The sequence below is a fragment of the Equus asinus genome, chromosome 3 (assembly GCF_041296235.1).
Source record: "Equus asinus isolate D_3611 breed Donkey chromosome 3, EquAss-T2T_v2, whole genome shotgun sequence".
Taxonomy (NCBI): domain Eukaryota; kingdom Metazoa; phylum Chordata; class Mammalia; order Perissodactyla; family Equidae; genus Equus; species Equus asinus.
Genome location: NC_091792.1, coordinates 130,848,918 through 130,872,119, shown reverse-complemented (window position 1 = coordinate 130,872,119; position 23,202 = coordinate 130,848,918). Strand labels below are relative to the sequence as shown.

At 41.7% G+C, this 23,202-nt stretch overlaps 2 protein-coding genes across 13 annotated transcripts in view; one reads left to right on the top strand and one right to left on the bottom strand.

The window, feature by feature from the left end:
- The first annotated feature begins 4,228 nt into the window (after positions 1-4,228).
- FAM114A1 (family with sequence similarity 114 member A1) overlaps positions 4,229-23,202 on the top strand; it is a 166,275-nt gene continuing 147,301 nt past the window's right edge. For 2 of the 4 annotated variants that reach the window (XM_070506036.1, XM_070506035.1), the window contains exon 1: positions 7,572-7,649. In XM_070506036.1, the coding sequence (XP_070362137.1) occupies positions 7,580-7,649 (70 nt within the window). In that variant the 5' untranslated portion in view covers positions 7,572-7,579. Of the gene's footprint in view, positions 4,366-7,558; positions 7,650-23,202 lie in introns of those variants that run through there. The other 2 variants (XM_070506037.1, XM_070506034.1) reach the window with 2 other exon arrangements.
- On the bottom strand, positions 12,739-22,687 carry TLR10 (toll like receptor 10). 9 transcript variants are annotated; one of them, XM_014827386.3, is made up of 4 exons: positions 22,569-22,646; positions 17,438-17,517; positions 17,195-17,294; positions 12,739-15,803 (listed from the first exon to the last, which is right to left on the bottom strand). In XM_014827386.3, exon 4 carries the CDS (start codon positions 15,739-15,741, stop codon positions 13,306-13,308), a length of 2,436 nt encoding a protein of 811 aa, XP_014682872.3. In that variant the 5' UTR covers positions 15,742-15,803; positions 17,195-17,294; positions 17,438-17,517; positions 22,569-22,646; the 3' UTR covers positions 12,739-13,305. The 9 variants fall into 9 exon arrangements, with proteins under 9 accessions (XP_014682872.3, XP_044623625.2, XP_044623626.2 ...); XM_044767690.2 differs by having other exon boundaries at positions 22,573-22,634; XM_044767691.2 differs by having other exon boundaries at positions 22,274-22,584.

Genomic DNA, 23,202 nt, shown 5'->3' with positions numbered 1-23,202 from the left:
CCTCAAGACCAGAGAAAGGATACATGAAGAGTGGGTGGACAGGCCACAATGCTATCAATTTCAAGTTCAAGGGTAGTGAATAACCGGAGCGCTTTGGAAAACATAGGAAAAGCATCATAACCCAACTTTGGAGCTCAAGAAAGGTTTCACAGGGAAACTGTCGCAGAATCTTACGCAAAATCTCACCTGCATTTGTGAAAATACAGATGTAGATATGTGGGATCCCACTGCAACACAGGCCACAGGGCTACCTCCTGAAGCCAGCAGCACAGAACCTGTGGGTTCTCACCACCCATATGTGTCACCACAAATCTTTCTCAGTCTCCTTGAGAAAGACATGATGTTGGCAGGAACCTTCCACACCCCCTACAACGTGGCCAAACCAGCACAGAGGCAGTGGCTCTGACCTCTGGGGTCACCTGGAATTGCTGACAGAGTTAGCACGTCACAGAAACAGGCTTGTGAGAATGAAGTGCTCCACCACGTTGTGTTGAAAATGGTCTGAGGTCAAAGATGACAGAAACAGACATGGGCTAAATGGCTCAAATATCTCCATTTCCCTTCCTCTACCTATTCCAGGCTTCAGCGAGGACTCAGGAGGCCACTGTTTGGAAAGAACTGATCTAGTTGCACCTTCATTTGACAGAGAGGAAACGGAGACCAGAGAGATTCAAGTGACTCACTCGACGTGACCCAAACCCGAGGGTGGCTTGTTTTTCTCCACACTTCGCCAAGCACTAGAAAATATTCCTTCGAAATGCGTGAACAAATGTCCAATTTGCAGCAGGGTTTTGGAAGATGATCATTCAGTCAATTCCCTAATTCATGAATTAGCCTTTGGGATGCCACAGATTGAAACACAGGCGGGTATCCTACTTCTTAACGTTACCACCCCACCTCTGAGAAAACACAGCCCTTCATGCTCCCCCCGCCCCCTCCTCCTCCTCTCTCCCGCTCCTGGACGCCCTGCTGTACACTCAGTTCCCTCAGGGCTGTGAGAGGCGACTGCCGCCGAATGAATGATAGAGCCTTTTAATTTGCTTTTAATTATCATGGCCTGGTAACCCTTCCAAAGACCCTTCATGGAGAGTAGTTTTATTTTTCTACTTATTAACCTCACTCACTAGACTGGAAAAAGAATTCCCTGTCCCTCAAGACTTCTCACTTTCATTCTTCTAATTCCTTCTTTTTGCAGCACCAGGAAAGTAGTGTGTGTAAAACCAGAGCCAAGTATATTGTGGTTTCCAACGCAAGCCTGTTTGGAGCAGAAGCCCGTGGGATTGCTGTGATTCAGCCTCGGGGGATGGACCCAGTGGCCTCCGTCTGTGAAAAGGAGGGGTCTGAATGGCCCTTTGATTCAGCCCAAATCTGGAGGTGGAGAGTGGTAAGGGGCAGGCCTGTCATTTGACACCCTCTGTTGGGCTTGGCCCTGGGCCTCTTTCCCTATTCAGGCCTCCCTGGAGCCTGCGGGCCTCTGGGAGGATGTCCTGACTTGGCTAGTGCTGCAATGCCTGGAATTCCTTGCTCCTCGGGAAGTATACCAGCAGTCCCAAGGGTCTGGCGAATTCCATTCACTTTGAGAATGCTGCTCTTCATAAAGTTCCTCCTCCCAACACACACACACACACACACACACACACACACCCCGTGCACTGCTTTAATAGGGCATAACCAAGTGCTTGCTAGTTGCCTTTTAAAGTACTTACTTTACTGTTTTTGTTGTTTACGTGGAAAACCTAAGAGAATAGACATGCAAATTATTAGAATTAATGCAAGAGCTTAACAAGGTTAAGAGGCGAATATGGTGTTGTGGTTATAGCCCTGCATGTTGGACAATTTACATAACCTCCCTGCACTTCAGATCCCTCATCTATAAACAGTTATAATAATGCTAGCTCTTTCACAGAGTCATTGTGAGATCGAATGAATTCCATACACACAAAATACTTAGAACAGTGCCTGGCTCATGGTGAGGATTCTATAAATGTTAGCTAGTATGATACAGATTGCTGGCTTTGAGATCAAGATACAAAAATTAATTATGTTCTATACACTGCCAAAAATAGTTAAAAGATATAATTTTTTTAAAGATCACATTTATATTATTTATAATAGCATAAAAATAAGATTATCTAGGAAGAAATCTCACAAATGATGTGGATGCTTGAAGAAGAAAATTGTAAAATTTTGTGGAATATAATTAAAGATGACCCAAAGAAGAGGAGAGTTCATATTCATGAGAGGAAAATTCATTATCTTGAAGACGTTTTTTCTCCCCATATTAATCTTTAATTCAAAGAAATTCCAAACAAAACATTGGTCGGTACTTTTAGTGTGTGTACGTGGAACTTGACAAACTGATTCTAAATGAACATTAAAGAGCAAATAATGGAGAAGTGCAGTGTCAGCACAGAGGTTGATGAGCAGAATAATGAAACAATAGAGTCCAGAACGACACTCCTGCATTTATGGAAATTTGATATATGGCAGAAGTGGCTTTACAGATCAGTTCGAATGGGACAAATTATTCAAAAAACAATGCTAAGGTAATTGGTCAGCCATTGGCAAAAACTCAAAATTGGATCCCTGCCTCACCCATACTCAGGACTATTTCTTCCCGTGAGGGCTTGTAAAACAGAATACCCACCAGCATGTGAACTTACCTGGTCAACTTGGTAACTATACTTTTCAAAGCAAACTCATGCTTGGTCTTGAGAGCAGCCTAACTCTGTTACTTGCCACAGTTGTTTTTCTGTGTCTGTGTAGGACCTAACCCTGCATTCTAAGTGACTTAAACACGGCAATACTTCCCAGGGAGGGTCACCTTAGCCTCTAGGGGTCTCCTCTGAGGCCCTCATTCTCCAATGGCAACACAGAGGACAAGAGGAATGGTCTAGATGGAGCACAGAGGGCAGGAAGGGAGTGGCAACAAGCAGGTTGGCTGGTGTAAGATTTTGCTTTGAAAACCAAGGTAATCAGAACAAGCATTACCTCACATAACCAGCTGGGTGGAGGTAATTTTGAGTTGGGGAATAACCCAAACAGAACCATGTTTTAGGAAAATCATTCTTCCTGGGGTGTATAGGTTGGAGAACAGAGGGTTGGAAACAGGCCGTGGGCTCTGTTTGTTTCTATGCACAGCTTTTCAAGCTAGAAGTATAATCATGGGCAACTTCTCTGAAGTCAGTTTCCTCATTTGCTACTCCACCAAAGTCTGCCGTCCAAGGCCAAGGCCAGCCTGATCCTCTGGTCATCAGAGACCAAATGAAATCAGGCATGTTCAGGAATGTATGGTAGAGCATCATTAAAGCATTTGGCGTGTGCTTCCCCATGGGGGCTCTCAGACCGTGGGCTATGAACCCTTTGGAGATCCTTGGAGCTATGGCCAGAGGCCCCAAGTCGATATATGCCTCAAACACCCTGAGGGCTGGGTAGATATCGTATCACAGACACCTGTACTACTCTTCCCAAGATATATATACATGCTTCTACAAATCGTATAGAAGTGATTGGGTTTAATTCAATGCAAATTCATTTTCAAGAGTTACTACATTTAGAATAATGGTTTCTTGTTAGTATAGATTTTTCTCAGCCAACAAATACTACAAACAAAATTACTGTCAGCCTGAGATCTACAAAACAGAGATAATGTAGTGCCTTCTTCACTGAACTGTTTTGAGGTTGAAGTGACTAAAGGCATCCAGGCGCTTAGAACAGTGCTTGAAACAAAGTAAATGTTCAATAAATATCAACCATTATCATAAGGTGATCTTCATACTTAAAAGGTGGGGACCACTCCTCTAAAGGGTTGCCAAAAGGGTCTTTTGCGCCTCTTGTATTTTAATGACTTTATGAATTTTATGAAAAATCTTGTGAAGAGGCAAGAAATTCCTTGAGCTCTGTTAATCCTGCTGTTTCTAAGGCACAAGATGACTAAGCCTATAAGCCGTTCTAAGCTCAAGCAGAAGGTGTCATTGGAAGAGGGCCCATATCTCCTCAACTGGCAGCGTGGAGGAGAAAGGCCGAACTCGGAGACCTGTGGGCACTAGGACAACTGTCAGGTCCTCTGTTTCCTCCAGGGACTGACAAATACACTAACAGCTGTTGTGTCACACGTAGCTTGCCAGCCGGAAAGCTCAGCAGCAACTACTATCACAACCACAAGGTGTCGCTGTAACCCCAAATTTCACACAAGGGCCCCGCCTCTGGGGGCGAGACCGCAGCTCATTATTAACGCTTTCTTTCCCAGTGCTTCTCAAACCTTGCTGTGCAGAGGAAGCAGCCCGGAATGTAGTGAAAATGCAGATTCTGATTCAGTCGATCTGGGATGGAGCCTGAAATTCTCCATTTCTAACAGGCTTTCAGGTGAGGCAGCAAGGTCCTCTAGCTTTCAGTAATTTTCCATGGTTTCCAAGTGTGTTTTCAGTTGTGTCTGATTTGGGGCAGGAGTAAGAATTAAGTAAATCCGAAAAGCGTCCCCATTCTACGCCTTTCGGAGGTAGTGAAGGGGAAGAAGAATAGTGGGGAACAACAAAAGAAAGCCAGGGCAGCTTTCTTGTAACATTCCAATCCCACGCACGAGTCGCTTGCAGTTCCGCCGTCTGAAGAATGTGATGTGGCAGGTGCCCCCGGTCAAGGTGAGCTGCGGAGGTCAGAATGGTTCTCACGGTACATTCTTTCCCTGACACGAGGGCTCATTAAGCAATTTATTGCAGAATTTACAAAACACTAAGTGGCCAAATGCTTCAGCAAACACTCCATAGCTTCCCGCAAAAGCCTAATCAGGGTTTCTAATAAAGTCCATATAAATGGGTTGCAAAGAGGCAACCTGAGAATTGAAGAAGTGGTCTAATAGGAAGAGATGCTTTGCTGATGGCGTTGCTCTTGCATGCACAATAGGATCTATTTTCATGTCATGAACTTCTGCTTTCCGAAGCCGGAAGGGCCAATGAGGGACCAACCGACGAAGTGAAACTGCGTTTAACCCCAGCGCTGGGCGTTCGGCTTCTCCGGGGCCCTTGCTGTAAGCATAGATGCACACCGAAAATGAGAAGTTGCCTTACGGCGGCTCCTGCTGTTTCTTTTTCTCTTGGTCTTTTTCTTTTTCTTTTTTTACTTGGTTTGGTTTTTCCTTTTTAATGATGGTCCTATATCATTTTGTCTTTTTTATTCTTGGGCCTGAAGCTGAGTTTTAAGACAGAGGGATTTAGAAATTAAAAACAAAATCATTGTTTGTTTCTATTAGTTCTATTATTTTTCTATTAGTCCAGCTTCCTGCTTGGGAAAGCTAAGATGTTTGCTTTAAGGTTTTTCTAAGATTCTGACAATGGAGTTAATTTCTCCCCCTCCATCCTCTCCTGGGCCTCCTTATGGGGCAAACCTCCTCGTCCAACTTGCATAGAATATGTAGCAGAGTCTTAGCTGAACCCCAACTGGGAATAGACATTTGGCAGTTGGGTGAGGTTCACTCTCCATGTATACACACCAAGCGATATGCATAGGTAGGAGGAGGGAAGGGTATTTTGGGGGTTGAAAAGGAGAGGTGGGGAGGAATAAAGACAGGGAAAGGATGGGGTGCTGTTTCATGCTCCGTGCCCCCCTGGACTGGTTTGGAGCTCCCATGAAGTGTGGGAGTGAGTGCTGAACAAGGGGATTTCACCAGGGACTCTCTGAGCCTCTGGATCCCAACACGGCAGCTGTGGAATGCCGAGACGTTGACAGCCAGTTTTGAGGAGAGATCCTGAAGGTACCACCACAAGGAATTCTGCATAGCTCCTCACCTCAAGAATAAATGGCTTTGGGATTATCAGGAGAAAGCATCCTTAGCAAGGACATTAGCGTTGTCTAGAAGGAATCTTCATTCAGCAATGTCCATAGTGAAGGGCTCTTTCAAGGACTTTGAGAGACCCCAGGTCTAGCCACCTGAGTTGGCTAGGGCACAGTAGATGATGATGGCACCAGATAGTGAGTGTAGCTGATGGTGTGGTGTGTGAACACAAGCTAGGCTTCTTGGGACTCATAGAAATACTCACAGGGACCTTTGCAGGAGGGCCAGAGACCTGCTTAAGCAGGTGGGAACAAGGATAAGAATTTGAGGTGGTTCATTTTGATGTCCCTTCTTTGTAGCCACAGGCTACAAAGGTGAGTACTGGTAGCATTTGGGTTACACACTAAATGATGAGAATTGCTCTTAAGCAACAAGATACCTCCATCCAACACTAGGGTATAGCAGGAACAAGTATTTCCAGGGTGACTATAAATATGAAAGAAGCCAAGAGTTAGTGACTAAGCTCTGGGAAGTTAGGAAAGCAGAGTAGATATGAAAGCAGGCTTTTTAATTAGAATGTCTTGGATTTCTGTCATTTACTAGCCATGAAACCTTAACTTTGTGGTACCTTCAATACTTTATCTGTTAAATGAGAATAAGGATAAGTTTTAATTCTTAGGTCTATGAGAATTAACAAATATAACTTATGACATCCTTAGAACAGAGGCCGTCACCCGTAAACCTCAAGAAGAGTTAGCAATTTGTATTGTCACACACAAGGCTAGGATATTATAGATAGCATCATGGAGACTGATTCAACTCTTTTCCAGAAATAAAAGAACGAGGAGGAGGTTGAGGGCTGATGAGTCTCTGGATCTCCCCAGGGCTAGTGAGTCCAGGAACCAAAAGAAGATATTAGTCTCAATAGACCATTAAAGATAACCTGGTATAGCTTCCTCGAGCATCTTTCTCTGGCCTATTTTTTTCCCAGGGTCACAAAGGTACTGCTGCCAGGAAGTTAAACACTGCAGGTCCTTAGGTTTAGAAAGTTCCAGAGCACAACAAAGGATCTAACTTCCTCTAGTGGGGGAACAGAACTTAATAATGTGGTGCTTTAACACATCATGACATAAAATAAGAAATGCCTCTTCCCCTTTCAGTTTTTTATAAAACCATAAGAGGAACTTCCAAAAACCTTAATGTGGTTCTAGCGTTTGCCTGTTCCATTCTGTCGGACCCATAAGTCTCACCACTGGATTTCACCACATCATCCATTAGCACTCGAAGCAAACACTGTTCTGCTGCCGGTGACTTACTTACTCTGAAACGAAAACAAGTCGTTGTGCCGCCAAGAAATAAACAATATACCTCCTGGCCGCATAAAGCAGGATACTGTCTTTCTCAGAGCTACCTCCATGGTGTGCAGAGAAAAGATTGCTTGCAGTGCAGGGCTTCTGTCTATATAAATAATCTGATTTTAAAATGTTTCACAATGTATGCACCCATGTTAGGTATAGTGACTTATTAATGGAGGTGGGTAGAGAAGAGTTACTTATGTCTTGTTTACTGTCCAGTTGGTGAATGGAAGATTCTTTGTAGGGTCCAACCACCATCTCTTGCTGTTCAAATCCAGGGACCATCTCTTCGGGCATTTTATTGCCCAATGCACTGTTCCTGGTTAATTTTATATCATCCACCAGCAGCAAATGTTAGCAGTGCTGTAGTTAATTGTAAGGAGATGGCTCTTCAGCACCTGTTGACATTAAACAGTATATCTTCTTGCCTCCTCAGCTCCCTAACAGCATGTCTGTAATGTTGGTTATGTTGCTGCTCATGATGCTTCGTCATCCATCCACACTTCCATCCAGTGACTCTCTTAAAGGTTAGTACTGTGTTTCATTGATGCAAGTCTTCCCCAAAGTATGCAGGAAGATGTGACCCAATAATTGTTTTCTGGTCCTAAGTTTACCATTCAGAATTTTATGGTGTATACATAGAACTAGGCATCTTCTAGCCATGTCATCTCTTGGACTCTTGAGGTGGTAATCACTGCATTCCTAGAATGGGAGCTGTTTCGATGTTGACTGAACTCTTCCCTTCCACACACAACCACAGTGGGGAGGGCAGGTGAGGGGTTCATGCATGAAGAGAGAGGCACATTTCCACTCCCACAAGATATGTCCTTCCCTCCTCAGTGTGGCTTAAGACAGAGAGAGCATTATGTCACCACGTCAATGGGAGGCAAGAGAGGACATTGACTGAAAGCCCATTGGTGTTCAGTCTTGAGAATCATCCTCGAAGGACTACCTAAAACATGGCTCAGAGCCTCCAGCAATGGCGATTCTCATCCTGGATGCTAGAGGCTGGGGGATGAGGGGGAGCACAGGGTAAAGATCATCTGCCACCACGCCTGCCATCCTCAGGTGCTGTAGACAGGAGGTGGCACCACAATGAAAACACAGATGGACACAGGCCCTCCCCACACTGGTAGCTCAAACCCAAGGGTTGGTGGTAAAAACTTGGTAGCCCAGACCCCTGAAGTTGTCCTGTGTTCATTGTGAGAGTCGCCCTAAATCAGCGTCAGCACCATGCTGGTGCTCCAGTCTTGGGTGACCCCACACTGCTTCAGCCAGCAGGAGTGATCTGCTTGCCAGGCTCTCTACCTCAAATGGGGGCCAAACCGCTGGTCTCTGAGAGGACCCCATAGGTGCGAGTTCCAGAGCTCCTTGGGATATATGGTTTGACTGTATGTGCAAGGAGGAGGGTCAGAAAGCATCTCAAAGAGGACAAATGAAGACCAGGGTCCATGTGGGTCTGGGTCTGGGCCAGGAACATCCCACTTAGAGAATACTGCCAGTCTTGGCAGTCCCAGGCCCTAAGATGAACTTAGAAAATTCAAGGAAGACTATCCATAGAGCTGAGGATAGGGGAGGGGAAAGAAGACTGAGGCAAAGGCAAGTGGCAGAGGCCTTTATTGGGCCAGAACTTCCCCTTCTCCTCTTGAAAGGCTAATACAGCAACAAGAATAGGGGCAGCAGTAGGGGAAACCCATAAACCCCTTTTGTGGTGATTTATAGAATCTGCAGACTCTGAAATAGTGCAAGGGCTGCCCACGGCAAACCCCTGAGATCAAGAAGATCCCAATAAGAAGAAGTAAAGAGAAGAGCCAAAGGTGGAGGGTGAGGGGAGACAACCCAGTGATGGCAGGTCCCAGAAAATGTAAGCAAAAATACACTATTGAAGGTAAAGAATGCTTCCTGATGAGTAAAATCTATACCTCTGATTTACAACAATAAGCACTGACACTGAAGTGGGCAGCATCAGAAGAACAGAAGAGGCCAGTCAATAGCAGGTCCACAAACTATGTTTCCTTCAGGAAAATTTGGAGAGTAGCTATGTGCCAGGCACTGTTCCAGGCCGAGGTGGAGACAACATCTGTGAGCAAAACAGACAAAATGTCTGCTCTAAAGGAGTTTGCAATCTAGTACGGGAAGACAGAGAATAAGCTACATAAATAGAAAAATGAGATGGTAGTTTAGAAGGTGGCAAATGCTATGGAAAAATAAAAAGCAGGGAAGGTGGATAATGAGTGCCGCCATTTTCAACGAGGTCGTTCAGGAAGTCTTCACTGGAAATGTGATTGGAGCAAAGATTTGCAGGGAAAAGGTAATATTGACATGTTTTGGAAAAATGTGAATGGATTTAGAATCCACTCCACTGGATTTTCATTCAAATATTTCAAAGTAATTTTTAGAATATGCATGCATTGTTAGTATTTATCACTCAGTCAGCTTGGGCACCACTAACAAGACACATTCTAAAGACAAGTACCTCTCATTGTGAAGGGAGAGATTTGCAGCTGGTATTTGGAGTTGTGCTGGCCAGGAGGTCCAAACCTCCCTAACCCTGACCCTGAATAACCCCACCCATGGCTGCATCTTTGTCCTTGGACAACTGGAACACAACATATGCCGGCATCTGCATGGCCCCTTGTGTGTGAAGGGGAGCAATGTATCACAGCTGGCTGTTAAAATAGATGTCTAGCTGTAGACCACCTCCTAATCCACAGTCAGGGGTTGTTCACTGTGCTTGCCACCTTCGGGGACTTCAAAACGCGCTATCAGACCCCTTTCCTCAAGTGATCGTTCAAGGAGCCCTGTAAAGGGCTGAGATCAATACCAAGAGCACACCATGTGGCACAACACATCAGGTGAAAACTGAGCTCAGGGATCGTGGGAAGCATCCCCTGCAGGGTACCAGTGATGAAGTTGTCCTCAAAACCTCCAGGGGAAACCATGCTCTCAATCATTCTTCATCCGTTACATAGAGAACACGTTCTGCGTTGGGGACAAAAGGTGGCTAATCTGAGGAGCAGCCTCCGTAGTGAGTTCCGGATAGAACAAGAATGTTGTTTCAGGGATGTGAATCAGGGGGCAAATACAGGATGCTTTGGCAGTAGGGAGAGACTACCGACAGGGTCTAGATCTGAAATGATTATGGGAGTATAGGCAGGATATGCAAAGGGCCCAATCTCTGATCTTGAGAACAGAAATGAAAGGGTCCAGATAATAAAATCAAATGCAAAACATAAAAGCCACCTTGTTGTGGATTGGAAGGAAGAACATTATCTCGGAGTTAAAAGACTAATGTTTGATCTCCAGCTTGGGTGAGTTATTTAAAATTCTAAAGCCTCAATTTCCCTGTTTGAAAGTGAGAGTTATGCTTGAGAAAACTCTAAATTCTCATTCAGTTTAGATATTCCTAGTCTGTGCTTTTCTTGAGCGGTTCACTAAAATAGATGAAAGAGTTGGACCTTAGGGAACGTTTGCCATGAGTTAGATTTAAACCTCGTCACTTCTCCTCCCAAACCACTTGAATTTGAGGATTATGACCCCATTTCAGTACAGCCCTCTTTGCCACGTTTAGAAAATGTGGACCATTGTCAACACCAGACTGTTGACATCCAGAAAACATTGCCACTTATCTGCAGAGATGCATGGGGATTGTGAAGGCCGCTTAAGGAGTCCACAGACAGACTCCAACCACATCAATACAGAGCTCAGTCTCCTTAGGAAAAAAAAATGGAAGAAGCTCCAGGTTGGCAAATGGCGGAGAAATAAAAAGAAACTTGCAAGTTCACCTAGAGTTGTTTTCAAAACACAAGCAGAGTTCTTACACTGGCATCTCTTAAAGCACACAGCCTGTGTGTGCTCTCTTTCCCATCAACATCATGATGCAGGAAAGTGGGTCATTTGCTGAAATCTGAAATTTCTTAGGTAGAAGTATATCATCAGGGTTGCATTAGGCTAGGTCCTACTTGTATCTCAAGCCCCAACGTTAAACTCATGTAAAATTACTTTTCTCTTACCAGAAGCCGAAACAGTCAAACCAAGCATATTAGGAAATTTTGGATGGTATGGAAGTTGCTGAGACAGGAACAATGCAGTGGTCTGATAGATTAGATTTAAAGGTTGTCCAGCTGCTGAAACAACAGTTGCTGAGAGCTAGGCCTAATGTGTTATTTACTAAGTTGTAATAAATTATATCTATTTTTAAAACTGTATTCCTAAACTGAGAATTTTACCATGGAGTAACTAAATCCTGGTGACTTTAGGGCTAATGTTACTTTCTTTGTAAGTTCCCAATTAGTTAATCTTTAGAAGTAAGAGTCTTGCACTGAGAGACTCAAGAGTTCCTCAAGATTTACAAACTCCTCGTACAGTTTGTGTCTGACTCCTCCAGAAGCCATGAGTCACACTAAGATCAGCAGCCCAGCTACTGAGAGCCTGGGAGGAAAGGCGTTCTCACCGTTCTCTGCCCTCACTCTACTGTGGTTTCCCCCTTCTACCAAAACAGGCTATGGGCTCACCAGGGAGGAGGAAGAGAGACACTCAGCCTCAAAGTTGCTGAACTCTAACTCCTCCGAGTAGACTGGTCACCAACCAAATGGTAGCACAACCTCGCTTCTAAATAGACACTCAACCCTCTCCGTATACTCTCAGGTTGACGATCTTGAGTACAATTTTTCAAATGACCACTAGCATGAGGAATTCATAAGAACAAAAACTATATGGAAATAAAATAGATGCTGAACCCAATCATACCCTGCTTAGGTTATCAGTTTTATTAGATTAAATGAGATGAAATAGATGTTTTTGTAGGTCAAGAGCAATCAAATATTGGCACTTTCACATGATGCAAGGTGTACTCAGGAATCCTTCAATTCTAGATTCTCTTTCTTCTCACTTGACTTTAACCTACTTCTGCTCTTCCTCTCCAGCTTCTCAGAATTTTGCCTCCAAATTCCATTACCTTTCCTGAAGCCAGTTGAGTCCCTACTAGCGAAGTTCCTCTAGCAAACACAACATCCACTCATTGAACACCTTCTCTGAACCAGGGACTGAGCAAATTGCTACTCATACAAAGGCAGAGGGAAGTCTACCCTAGCCTTTGAGGCATTCATAGTCTAGTGGGAAAGGGAAACTTTAAAAACATATTTAATCAATTTTGTAATAGAAATATGTCCACAGTGTTAGGGAGAATCAAGGAGCAACATGCTTAGGGGAAGAAGTGAGGAAGGTTTCAAAGAAGAATTGACATTTGGATTATGCCTTGAAGGATCTGAAAGATTTCCTGAACAAACCAAGGCAGGAAAGATATTACAGGCAGGCACGATGCCAAATTCTAGGGTCTGGGGGCATGAAAGAAGATTGAATGTTCGGGAAATGGCCAATAACTTGATAGGGTTCAATGATAGGATGAGAGGAGGTCACAGAAGATTGGTGTCAGATCTTAAACAAGCATGAAATTTTCTTCCTTTGTCATGTGGGTGAGCCACAGAAATTTTTCTAATCAGGGAAGTAACATGATGTTTGTTTTTGAAATGTAATTTTCCAAAATTCAGGAGAGAGTGTTCTCTTTCTACGATCTGTGAGACTAGAAGGGAAGAATCAAGCAAAATGAGTAGGATACGTAGGCTTTAACAATTATCTTTATTGTTTTATCTACTTGCAAAAGAAATACAGATTCATTCTAAGCACCTCCAACATCATAGAAATGTACAACATAGAAACCAAATGCTCCCTATAATCTTACCTCCCAGACCCAAGCCACTGTTACTATGCCAATGTACTGGTATGGATTCCTTTAGACTTTTATTTTAGTGTTTAAACCAATATATTAATATAATTCTCTTCATACCAGTAAATATATAACTACCTCATTCTTTTTAGTGGCTGTGTAATATTCTATTGCATTAAGGTACTATAATTTATTGAATCAATCCTTATTTTGTGGATACTTGAGCTGTTTATTTTTCATGATTATAAACAATGCTGGGATGAACACCTTTTTACACAAACCTTTGCAAACTTGTGTTTCTATAGGATACATTCTTAGAAATCCTTCAAGGAACTGACATAAAGGAACAATTGTTTTTCGTTTTAATAGATATTGCTAAATTGCCACCATAAAGATTGTATTAATTTATATCGTAACAGTGTATGTAGACCTCAATTTCCCTAGAGGAGGGGAGGGTTTTACAGGCAGTCTGTTCTTATCAGAGAAATTGCAGACCCTTGAGACTCTTCATTCAGCTCTATGAATGTCTGTAGTTCACACGTCTCTCTGGTTTCTACTAAATTAACATGAATAGCAGCTCGAAGATTTGCCCAAAAAAGTCTACATTTACGCCTATCCTTGGGCCATTCCAAGTATGCTTTCTTTTCCATGAGAGCTTTCAGCTTAGGATACCTGGTAGGAATGCAGTAGAGTGGAATGGGTTCTAGTAAGATAAGAATTATGTAATTAGAATTTTCATGACAGAGATTGTGATGGGTAAAGTCGAGTTCATAACGGTACCACTCACTCTGAACAAAGTCTGGAGACAAAACTAAGATGATTTTATAGCTTTTCTCAGTGTGGTTTATGATATTTTCAGTAATGCTGTTGCCAGGGTCAAAGTTTCCCTCATGAAGGCAAATTAACACAGAACCATCTTCTTTCTCTAGCTTGGGGATCAATTCATGCTTCACCCAGGCGGAATCACGTTCACTATATGAAATAAACACATGGAATTGGACATTTCTCTTGAGTTGTCCTTGGGTTGCCTTCCTAACCCTGTGCCATGTCTGTGTCCATTGATGTAGCATCCTAAGATACCAGGGCAGGTCAAAGTGGAGGCAGCAGAAAGTCGCAGCCATCCCCAAAATGAGCATGACAACCACAATGGTGACAATCAATAGAGCTGTGTTGCAAGATAGTTCAGGAAGGTGAACATCCTTTAACTGAGTCCCCTTTAGACTTAAAGGGTACTCACAGATGTATGAATCTAACCATCCAACCATCATGCCCTCTGAATATTTTTCAAGCTGAATGAAATCTCTTAATTCACAAGTACACCGAAATGGATTTCTTCCTGCATTTAGAGTCTTAACTTCCTGGCAGCTCTGAAAAAAATCCAGAGATGGGCTGAGAATTAAGTTCATTTCAATGTTCAGAATTGAGAGTCTTCTGAAATGACTGCACCCAGGAAGATCAGTTAGAAAATTAAATGCAAGATTTAGCTCTCGCAAAGACTTCAGATGAATCATCTCTTTAGGGACAGTTTGAATTTTGTTATTATTCAGGTCAAGTATTTGAATACTTTGGGGCAAGCACCTGAAAACAGAATCAGCAAATTTATTGGATGACAGGTTCATAGTGATCAAGGTTTCTGGCCACCAGCAATTTTCATCATTTTCATGTTGTAACAGATTTTGGCTCAGATCTAAGTGCTTCAAGGATGTGTTGTTAGCAAAGCAACTCACTAAGGAAAGTGTCTCCAATTTATTGCCCTTCAAAATGAGAGTTTTCAAATGAGGCAAGTGGATAGATCTTTTAAACAGGTCATCTGTTAAGATATTATTAGCAAAATTTAAATATTGGAATTTTGAAGGACAAGTCGGGAACACCATATGTGGTATTTGTGCATCTGATATTGTCAGGTTTTCTATACCCATTTTGGTAAAAAGCAAGTAGACTCTCTCTTGTGGAATATAAAAAACTCTGTAATGTACATGCTCCAATTTTATAGCTCTCATTACAGTATTTGAGTAGTTAAATGAATTGTGGTCAAGATAAACCTTACCTCCAAAAGTCACATTTTGGATGTGGAAGTATTCCACTGATGTATGCCAAACAAATTGGAAGATAAGGAGGAGGTCATCCCAGAGTAAATCAACCTTATTAAGTAACAGAATAGATGTCTTGGCATTCTCTAAAATAAGATTTTGTTGAGTTTCATAGCTTGCAAATTGGCTTTTGCCTTCTACATTTGTCATTTCTAATATTTTTGAAGTCTTGATTCCATCATGCAAAAGAACCCAAAAATTTGTGTTCATTGGTAAAACGATGTGAAGTTTTGTTGTGTTTAAGATGGGCAAGCTACCTTCTTCATAATGAGAAAGAGTTCTCAATCCTAAGAAGACAGTATTTAGATGTAAATGGGCAATTTTCTGGAAATCTGATTTTTGTATTTTTGCCCCACTCAAACCTAGGATTTCCAGGTGTGACATGTTGCCAGTCTCCTCAGAGATAGGCATGGTGTCAAAGTCATTGAAAGAAAGATCTAAATGTCTGAGACCTGCCAGTGAATACCAAGTTACAATCTTCAGTCTGTTGTAAGACAAATCTAAATATCTTAACTCCTTGTTGAATTCAAAGGTCTTGATATCCAGTTCTTGGATTCTGTTATGGCATAGAATCAAAACTTTCAGTTCAGAGACAGAATGAAAATCTGAACTCTGGAGTTGAGAAAGGAGGTTGTAGGATAAATCCAGGGTGGTGGTGGTTGGCGTCAAGTCCACAGGAACCTTTCTTAGAGACATATTGGAGCAGTTGGTTGTCAATTCTCTTTCTTCTGGCAGCTTTGAAGCCCAGCCACATGCTGACATAACAATACAACAAAATACATAAATGCTTCTGATGTGTCTCATTGTAATTCCAAGGATTTTATTGCTGGTTTCCTCATGTGAATGATGAAGGGGAGTTCAAAATCCTAGAAAGACAGCATGTAATGTTAAGTGGTTATGTGATTTGTTAAATCCTGTAGGGTTTTTATTTTTTAAAAATTCCAACATATGACTCTATTCACCAAGAGTCTGGAATAGGGTCTCAAACTATGTACTGAGTCTTTGACTTGATCTCAGAGATTGGGTAATAAATTTCCAAATCAGTAACTGTGCCATATTCCCCTCTCTGAGGCAAGTCAGGATTCCCAGAAGGGAGAAATATAATAGTTGGCAGAAGTGCCTCAGTTCAACTTAGGAACTTCACTGCCAGGTCATACTCAACACCCTCCTTCACATCTCCTTTGGGTAGCCTGAAAGCTTTAGAAAATTTGAAAGTAATTTTTTTTTTCTTTTGCTGGCAAAGATTTGCACTGAGCTAACATCTGTTTCCAATCTTCCTCTTTTCTTTTTCTCCCCAAAGACTCAGTACATAGTTGTATATTTTAGTTGCAAGTTCTTCTATGTGAGCTGCCACCACAGTGTGGCTACTGACAGAGAAGTGGTGTGGTTCTACACCTGGGAACTAAACCCAGGCTGCCAAAGCAGAGTGTGCTTAACTTTTTGAATTTTTTAGATTAATTATTATTTTTTCTTTTTTTTAGAGCAGTTTAAGGTTCACAGCAAAATTAAGGGAAGTTACAGAGATTTTCCATATCTCCTGTATCTGCCCACATTCACAGATTCTGTTATCAACATCCTCCACCTGAGTGGTACATTTGTTACAATTGATGGACCTACATTGACACATCATAATCACCCAAAGCCGTTGTTTACATTACAGTTCACTCTTGATGTTGTACATTCTATGGGTTTGGACAAATGTACAATGATGTGTGTCCATCACTACGGTATCATACAGAGTATTTTCACTGCCCTAAAAACCCTCTGTGCTACACCTACTCATCCTCCTCCTCATCCCCAACAACCGCTGTCAACCACTGATCTTTTTATTGTCTCCATAGTTTTGCCTTTTCCAGAATGTCATATAGTTGGAATCATACAGAATGTAGCTTTTTCAGATTGGCTTCTTTCACTTAGTAATATGCATTTAAAGTTCCTCTGTGTCTTTTCATGGCTTGACAGCTCATTTCTTTTTAGCGCTGAATAATATTCCATTGTCTAGATGTACCACGGTTTATTTATCCATTCACCTATTAAAGGATATCTTGGTCGCTTCAAAGTTTTGGCAACTATGAGTCAAGCTGCTATAAACATCTGCGTGCAGGCTTTTGTGTGGACATAAGTTCTCAAAGAAAGGAATAATTTAACACCGACCCTGTGGACCTCTGAATTAATGTCATGAAGTTGTTCCTCAACTTTTGTATTTGTGGACATAGAGAGTCCCTTGAGCTAATATCTCACTTTCAACAACACTTACCCATACGTGTGGAAGGTCCAAAACATAGAAACAAACACGATGGTTCCTGTCCTTATGCCTCCATAGGTCTTCAGGTTGGTGGCAAAAGCAATCTGGATCACTGCCAAATAATAGTAATAATGACAAAACCAGTTTCCACTGGAGTTTCCTTGGAGGCTTTCTGTGTGCCAAGATATATATTACCCCTTCATATATATCATGTCATCTATTTCTCCCAAAACTCTGTGAGGGAAGTACTATTACCTGCATTTTACAGATGAGGAAACTCATGGGTGCAGAATTCTGAGGACTTTGAGAGAAGAGCCAGGCTCCAAGTTGTTTGACTAGACACAGAAGAGATGGTTGGAGAACTAAGATTATCACAATATTCATTATTCAAGATATTTATTAAGTACCGACTCTGCCAGGAACTTTTCTAGGCACAGGGAATATAGCGGTGAGTAGAACAGATGGAATTTCTGTTCCTAAGCTGTTCCTACACAGCTTACATTCTAGCAAAGCGTAAGAAAAGAGAGACAGTAAAGAAAATAATAAATGTATATGTTAGGTGGTGATGAGGGCTAGAAAGAAGAATGGCTAAGATAAGCGGGACAGGGGCAACTGGGGAGTGAGCTTTTGCATAGGGTGGTCCAAAAGGCCTCTCTGACACGGTGACCTTCATGCAGAGATCTAAAGGGAGGGAGGGAGCAAGTCATCTTGTCTGGAGAAAGAGTATTCTGCAGAGAGAGAACAGCGGGTACACGTTCAAAGACCTGATGTGGGAGCATGCTCGGAAAATGTAAGCAATGACTAGAGAGAAGTTGGGGAAGTGGACTGCAGACATCAGATGTTATGAGGACGCAGGAATTTCCTCTGGTTGAAATAAGAAACCAGTGGAGGATTTAGAATAAAGGACTGGCAGATTCTGACGTACATCTAAAGACTCCTCTGCTTGTTGGGTGGAAATAACTGGAAGAGTGCAAGGCTGGCAAGGAAGACTCCCTGGGACACTATAGGGCAACTCATGCAAGAAAGAAGGTAGTGGGGGAGGTGGCGAGAAGTGGCTAGATTCTAATATTGAATTAATAAACTCTGCAACTTCATGTCCTCCAACACAAGGCACTCTGAAAACACCAAGGAAAGGTGATCAGCAGTGGTGAGGGCTTTCCTGCTTCTACCGGCATGTGTCCAATACACATTGACCTCAATGTCCCACAGACTGGTCACTCCCGTAGACAAGCAGGAGGAACAAAAGGCATACTCTGCAGGGAAAACATGGTATAGCGAGACTTCTTGGTACTGTTCATGCTTCCTGTTGATCTGAGAAGCTGTGTGTTGTGCGCATGCACACGTGCACCCATGCACCCATGCAGGCATGGTGAGGGGACAAACTAGCAGAACTAAGGCAAAAAGACACCTGGAATAAGTCCTCACTCTCATCTGGATTTTTCTTTCTGTAGAATCTGACCAAGTTTGGGTTTTTTTTGTTGTTGTTATTGAAATGAAGAAATTCTAGAAAACGTGGCTATTTCCCGAAATAACTTAAAAATGAAAATACTTTATAAAACTGTTTCATAGAAAACAGGAAAATGGACACAGAAATGCTCAACCATCTGTGACATAACTGTGGAGAGAAAACTGATTTTGGTGTTCCTTGTCCATCTCACACTCAGTGGAAGAGGGTCAGGAAAGGCATTCTGTGGGATGGGATTGTGGAGATAGTAGCCTGGACCTGGCCTAGGGCGTTCACTTTCCACTGAGATATTCCCTCCAATCCATCCCAGGTAGTACTTTCTTGGTCACATCCTTTTTATATAACATTGGATACAGCATCCAATATCAAAATAAGAACAAATCAAACAAAAAGAGAGCCTCTTTGATGCAGCTTTACATCCATGGTAATTTTCCAGATTTCTGGAATCCAGCAAAATTAATTTGTTACCAGTACCATGATTCTAATCCATTACCCACATTTAAGATGACCTGAGTCATTTGTTCTGTTTGATGAATTTACATGTTTATATCAACTCAGCATGTCGGATGGCATCTCCCCTCCATACTGACTCTATCACGCAAATAAGGCAGTGGCCACTTGCTGCCTTTTTGGGTAACAACAACTACCATTCATTGGGCTAAGTAATACTAACTTGACATGGAGTGATCCTTACAACAACCACTTTGTAAGGTAAGCGCTATCATTATTCACCCTTTACAGATATGAAAAGTTGTGGTTAAGGAGGTCAAGTAACTGCCTCACAGTCACAAAATTAATACGTGGTGAGTCCGCAGCCTGGGCTCCCAGCCACTATGCTATCTTGTCTCTCTATGGTGAGTCAAGGTAAATCTATTTTCAAAATATGTTACAATACATTAATCACAATAAAATTATATCTCACTGAGTCATATTGATTCTTCAAAGTTTCCTAATACACAGTCCAGGGAACTGTAATGCCACCCAAATGCAAATGCAATACCACTCAATTTAGGTTTTATATCATTACTTACAAGCTCTGGCATGGATTGAGCCATTACATTGAGCGTTATCTTCTTTAAGCCACTGTATTTAGGGGTCACTTGTTATATAAGGCAGCTTATGTCCCAACTAATGTATTATTACACTTACGATAAAACCCAAACTCCTCCTACTGGATGACAACACCTCCACAAGCTGCTCTTGCTTCCTTCTGGGATCTCACTTCACATTCCTCTTCTTCTGGCCCTCCACACTTCATTCATACTGCCCTTCTTTTTCCTTGACCACACCACACTTGCTCTGACCTTAGGGACGTTGCACTAGCTTTTTCCTCTGCTTGGAATGCTCCTCTCCCAATCCTTCCTCATCTGGATCTTCCGTCATTTAGATCTTGACTTAAAAGTTTATCTCCTCTAAGAGACCTGACTTGACCACCTAATCTAAAGTGGCCAGCTTGCTACTAGTTCATATCACCTTATTTTATTTCTCTACAAAACAGAGCACTTACCACTATCCTAATGTTTTGTTCATTTATTTATTGACTATCTCCTCCACTTCTCATGCCCAGGAGAGAAGGGAGCTGATGATCTTGTTCAGTTTTTTATCCCCAGCACATAAAATAGTGCCTGTCACATAGCACATGCTCAGTAAATACTTTTTTAATGTATATGAATGAATGAATGATTTCAATTTTATTCCTTAGCACAAGGTGGTAACTAACATGCTCTCAAAAATATGTTTTGAACAAATGAATTCATCTTGTGAATTCCTAATATGGTGCCGTGCATGATGGTTAGAGAATGAGTTTAGTGTAGGGATTAATAAATCTGTTTCAAGTCTAATCTTAGCCACTCACTGGCTGTGTTAACTTAGGTCATTTATTTAACTGCTGAAAGGTTCCATTTTCTCATCTGTAAAATGGGTTTTGTGCAGAGGCATAAAAGAGATAATGTATATAAATCACTTGTCATCATGCCTAGCATATCACAAATGGTAGCAGTTGTCAGGGCCAAGACTAGGGTGATTTCAGGCACAAATTATAAGGGGTGTCAAGAAACTCAGTAATCAAGATAAATAATGTTTTAATGAAATATTTTTAAAAGTTAAAATTAATGCAAAATCCAAGATGAATGAAATATCAAAATTTGTCATAAAAACAGGATGAGTATCACTGATTTTTCCTTTTGTCTCAGGCTCCAATATGGCTTGGCAGGACACTGGCAGTTATAGTCCTTAAGCTGACAAAGTTGTTCTTAACATTTTCTCACAGAGTACCTCAATTCTTAGAAACTTACTTTAAGCTCCTAGATCTGAAAAATGCAGCAGAATCTATCCCATTTGCTTTATCTGGAATCAACTGAGTTGAGATGTCTAGCTTCTATATTTACCCACCTTTTCTCACTGCCTAATACCACAACCTCATCTGGAACTTATGCTAACGAAGGGAGAGGCCCTAACTCTTCTTGAACTTCTCTTAATATAATAAAGCAAAAAGACATTATCTCTCAGGCAATGTATCTGCATTGTGACATTTCATTAAAACATTTTCAAAAGGAGGACTTGAACTTTTGATGGAAGATGCATTTAATAAATGTTATATATTATTATCACATTCCCAGTACTATTACTACTATGCTGAGAGCAGACAAAAAGCAGAGAATGACTTTCCTTAATAGCTTGTGATTTAAAAATCCAAGTCAAAAAACACCATGAATGACTATTGGTAACTGGCCAAAGAATGCTTAATCATCCAACTCTTCCAATGGTGAAAAAAAACAGAAAGGACTTAAAAATCTATTGAATGTTGAATGATCTTTGCAACATAAGAGTAAGAATGACTGACCTTTTTTGAGTGTTTCCTATCTGCTTAGTATGGAGCTACGTGCTTTCCATACATTATCTTGTTCAATTCTCTCAACAACTCAGTGAAATGCTGGATATTTTTATCCCTATTTTACAAATGGAGGGGTTAAAGCCCAGGGGTTAAGTGACTTGCCTAACGTGACCCAGTGAATAAGTGATAGAGTATGAATTTGAACCCAGACCTATCCGGTCCTTTCCAGAACCCAGATTGAAGGTGTTTCAAACCCTGAATGAAGTAGCTTAGGATGTGATTTCCAAGGTTGATTCCATTGGCAGGACTAGCTGCCATGGTGGCCTCCTCTTCCCTTCTCACCCATGTGCCTTTCTCCAAAGTGGTAAGCAGCTGCTGTGGGACACTCTGATAGATGTCACAAAGTATGAGAGGCTTTGCCTACGTGCATTCTTAAGAGAGTTATAAGTTCGTGAGAATTGAAATAAAACTCAGAAAGTGGACACAATTCTAATTGATAGCTCAGTTTATGCAGTCTGTGAGAAAGCTCTTCTAGAAATCAAATGCTAATCATTCTCTGCTCTACAGCAGACATGTGACCATCTTTGGCCACTTTTGACTTTTAAATGAAACTGAGAAAGGACTACATTATACAAAATTAAGATCAGATGTGCCCCAACTTTTAGACAGACCACACAAATGCAGAATTTTAAAAACTGGTAAAGGAGCAACGTTTGTTTTAAGTAGCCAAAGAGCTCATCCAGCAGATGTTGTTAACATGCATTTTGGAAAACAAAAGCTAGAGAAAACTCACCACAATGCCTAGGACCATCCACCCTGGGTAGAAGGACTGACCAGGTTTAATCGATAACCAGCGAAAGGAAACGCAAACCGTCCAGCGCCTGCAACACCGCTCCTCGGATCAATAGCCTCAAGGCCACTCACTAATCATTAATCTTTAGATTAATATAGGCAAAATTATAAATTCTAAAACTGAATAAGGCCGCTTTCCTCCCATCCACATGAGTTCCATCTCTTCTTTAGAAAAGACCCAGGGAACCCTTATTTCTTCTTCACGAGGTCACAAAAACAAAGATAACAGTTCTTACCCACCGAGATCGCACCGGCTCCGGCAGAGCTGCAGGTGTGGATGACTGGTTGGCACGGCCAGAATTGGCTGCAGGAGAGTTTGAATCAAGCGTTTCTGTGAAGCTTAAGCTCCTTTGCCCTCTACTGCATGCTGCTGGCATTACATGTTGCATAGATTCATTGTAGTCTTACAGGACTTTTCAAAAAATTGCAGTAAAATACACAAAACACAAAATTTTCCACTTTAACAATTTTTTAAGTGTACCGTTCAGTGGCATTAAGTACATTCACATTGCTGTGCAACCATCACCACTCTCCATCTCCAGAACTTTTTCATCATCTCATTCATTTCATTCCCCCCTCCCCTCAGCTCGTGGTAACCACTGTTCGACTCTGTCTCTATAAATTTGAGTACTCTAGGTACCTCATGTAAGTGGAATCATACAGTAATTGTCCTTTGGTAACTGGATTATTTCATGTAGCGTGGTATTTTCAAGATTCTTCCATTTTGTAGTATGTATCAATTTCCTTACATTTTAAGACTGAATAATATTCCGTTGTGTATATATATATATACACCACATTTTGTTTATGTATTGATCCATCAACGGACATTTGGGGTGTTTTCACCTTTTGGCTATTGTAAATAATGCT